General features: G+C 52.7%; 1 protein-coding gene across 1 annotated transcript in view; it reads left to right on the forward strand.

The window, feature by feature from the left end:
- Positions 1-2: 2 nt before the first annotated feature.
- The window catches only part of FOXO1 (forkhead box O1), a gene marked incomplete at its 5' end in the record, with an annotated part of 107819 nt that continues 104274 nt past the window's right edge, over positions 3-3547 (forward strand). The window contains one exon of the mRNA XM_013006883.2: positions 3-215. Within this exon, the coding sequence (XP_012862337.1) occupies positions 3-215 (213 nt within the window). The remainder of the gene's footprint in view (positions 216-3547) is intronic.

Here is a 3547-nt window from a genome sequence, read left to right on the forward strand (position 1 = left end):
CCCCCGCCGCCGGGCCGCTGGCGGGGCAGCCTCGCAAGAGCAGCTCGTCCCGCCGCAACGCGTGGGGCAACCTGTCCTACGCCGATCTCATCACCAAGGCCATCGAGAGCTCGGCCGAGAAGCGCCTCACGCTGTCGCAGATCTACGAGTGGATGGTCAAGAGTGTGCCCTACTTCAAGGATAAGGGCGACAGCAACAGCTCCGCGGGTTGGAAGGTGAGCGGGGCTGCGCGCGCACGGGCTCCGGTGCCCGTCCGGGTCCTGGAGGGCAGGGGCGCGGGGTGGGCAGCGCAGGCTTGCGCCCTGGGAAAGTGCGGGGCCGGAGGGCGGCGCGGGCAGAGGCGCTGTCGCGAACCAGGGGCGGCTGGGGGTGCACGCGTTAAGAGAGTCAGCACCCCAAAGCGGGAAGGCTGGGGCCTGTTTGGAACTAACGCAGAGAGAAAAGTGCGCCGGGAAGTGGACGTTGGCACAGATGGGAAAGTTGGTTGAGTAAAAGAGGAGCCGGTTCCCGGGGGCCCTCGGCCACCCCTCTTTCCCCCGCAGCGCCGACTGCTGCCCGTAGCGCCCAGCTCTCTGGCGGACTCAGTGGCAAGGTGGTCCCGCCGCCCCCGCGGGGCGCGCCCCGCACAGCGGTTTCCGCCACGCTGGGCGTGGGTTGGGGGGCCGCCGCCGGGCCTCGGGGCGCAGGTGGAGGGGAAGAGGAGGGCGCGAGCCAGCCGGGCAGGCCGCGCAGTTTTGGGGCGGCGGGTGCGCACTTTATTTTAGTTTGATCCGAAGGGGCCTGGAGTACCCGAGCCCTGGTGCTCCAAGCCGGAGCCCGAACCCGAGGTCCCGAGGTAGCGCGTCCAACACGTGCGAAGGGGCGGCCGCCGCCTGCCGGACGCGGGCGAGCTAAAGTTCAAGTGTGACCCTCGGCGGGGGCGGGAGCTAGTGGCGAGGGAGGGACCGCGGGCTCAGGAAGCGGCGCCTTTAAAGGGCCAGCGCGTCCGTGCCGCCCGCGGTGGCACGATGACCGCGGGGCCTGCACTTTCTTTGCAAGGAAGTTCTCCCAGATTTGCCCAGGTCCCAAGCCCTAGGCCTTTCATTAGGCGCCAAGAGGGTGGCCGGGGTGGCCAGTTTGGGGGATGTGTTTTATCTTCTCTCTTGCCACCTCCTCCTTGCCCCTGGGAGCGCGAAGGTGCAGGTGAGGAGCACGGCGCGCCTTTCTTTCTGAAAACGTTTTGAGGGAGTCAGAGTGGACGTGTGCTCTCGTGGGACGCTCAGGACTTTCTGGCCTGGTCGGGGAGGGTGTAGGTGACGCTGTGTCTGACACCAAGCTAGAGGCAGGTGCATCCTCTCCCCGCAGTGGAATTGGCCTGATGAAGGGTCCAAGAGGAGGGCCACCTCCACCGCGGGGAGAGGTGGGGGTGGTGGCGGCTGTCATCCTGGCCCCTTCACTGTTTGGTCTCCCAGTTTTCGAACTGTAACTCCCAGGTGGAGGATTTGCTGTAAGGCTAAGTCCCAACTCCTTGGCCCTTTTCACCCCGCTGGGCTTTGCAGCATAGTTAAGAATTGGTCTTGGCGCAATGCCACACCAAAGATACTTTTCATAACTGTCATCCCAGTGGTGAAGTGTGTCAAAAAGGCCACTTCAGTCACATTACATTGTAGTTGCTGGAGAAGCAGCCAGGATGTTTTATTTATTTCTTCTCCAAAACACGGTTTAGGGTAAAACTATCACCATAAACCTCACTAGGAGGCATTAGGAGCAATTTTACCAAGTGTTCACAAAAAACAACAACAACGGGAAAGTGCCTCCTTACTTATAAGTGCTGCGTGTCTTTTAAATCACAAAATGGGGATTGTCTGCCAGATCCAGCTTTACTTAACATTTGAATTTAAGTGTTAAGTGCTTGACTTACTCAACACTACTTTGCTCACTTATTTTATACCCACAAAAGGAAACCCCAAGTATCAATAGAAAACGGTGTAAGTTTGGGCATTCATGCTATAGCATGTACTTTACTCCCTGCTTTTGCATCCTTGGAAGTGGGCACAGCCAACTTAACCTGGCTTTGCAGTTGTCTTTATAGATAAAGGCAATGTTTTGGGGTTATTTTTAGTTTGGGCTCTTAAGTGACAGTAAGTTTCTTGAAAAAAAAAGTTACCTTTTTCATTTTATTACCAGAGCTAGAAGACCTGGTAAGTGTTTTCTGTTCAGAATGGCTGCCATCGCCATGACTAGATTTCTTCAGGTGTAATTGGAGTCAGTTGGTTCAAGTCGGATTACAGCAAGTGCATTTTCAGTTTGAGTCAAAGAGTATTTTAAGAAGAACTTGAACTGTTCTAACTCATGACTGGTCTTGGTTATAGTTTTCATAAAAATGAGTTTCTTGTGAAAACCAAGTTTCACTCTCAGATCTGAAACTACCTGTTACAAAGACCCATAGGAGAGACATTTTTACTCCTTTTAACTTAAAAAACAAGAAAACCCTAAACTAAAACATGAATCAACTCAAATGTCCTAGGATTGAGGAGAGACCACTTTGGAATTAAATATTTCCTGTGATTTACGACTGGGAATTAGACTGAGTCTTTAATTAAATATGATTTTTTTTTTGTGATCTACTTCCTGGGGCCTGCTGGAGACTCTGTAACTCATTTGCATAGGATAAAGCAGTTGGAAAGCGGTTAGACTTCAGAAAGTTCTCTTTTAATTTAGTCACTTTGCTAGCTTGAGTGCTGGTTATGATTGTGGGGACAGGGACGGTACCTCAAACCTGCTCCCCCCGCCCCCTTGTTAAAACATATGGGCTAGAACTCTCCTAAGGTCACACACAGAGTGGCAGCTGTGACCTGGAAAGCCCAGGATCTTTGTAACCTAGAGTACTGTGTGAAGCATCCCTGGCACACCCTGGTTTCTCTCGCCAAGCGCTTTCTGAAGAGTGGTTGCCTCACTGGCTCTAGTGGGTGCTGGGGAAGCAAGGTTGTGTCTAGTATTACATGTACACAAGGATATGTGTTTTTCTAGTGGCAGGTTTGTTTGAATGGACTTGTTTAGCTATTATTTGGACCACAGAGGGCTTTGAGAAAGCCACAGGTTAATTTTGGAATGAGGCTGCTTTTAATTTGGCCCTCCGAACTGATAATGTATAATTTCTGCTCAGACTTGAATGTTCATACCCATTTTGCGAGTTGGGCTTCTCAGGCCGAGTTGGGGGACCCGGCGGGGCCTCCCTGCTACTACAGGGTCCTACCATCCAAGTCTGAGTCTGGAGACCGCTCTCCCTCTCATTTTGTCCCTTGTTGACTGCAAAATAAAAGACAACCCGTTTTGAGAGTCAGACCGAAGTTTCATTCTGAAAGGAAAGAGACTGAAAAAATGGGTGAGGGGGTTTGTGTAACCAAGTGTGAGATCTTACACTTTGCCGAAGACTGACATTTGTGTGGCTCTGATGTGAAGATGTATGACCCAAAGGTTCTGCCCGAAAATCTGAATACCTTCACGGAGTTTTTTTTTCCACTTCAAACCTAGGGTTTGGTGACAAATCTGGGCAGGGGATGGGGGG

Source organism: Echinops telfairi, unplaced genomic scaffold, assembly GCF_000313985.2.
Source record: "Echinops telfairi isolate 266 unplaced genomic scaffold, ASM31398v2 ScPeMD7_11;HRSCAF=52, whole genome shotgun sequence".
Lineage (NCBI taxonomy): Eukaryota > Metazoa > Chordata > Mammalia > Afrosoricida > Tenrecidae > Echinops > Echinops telfairi.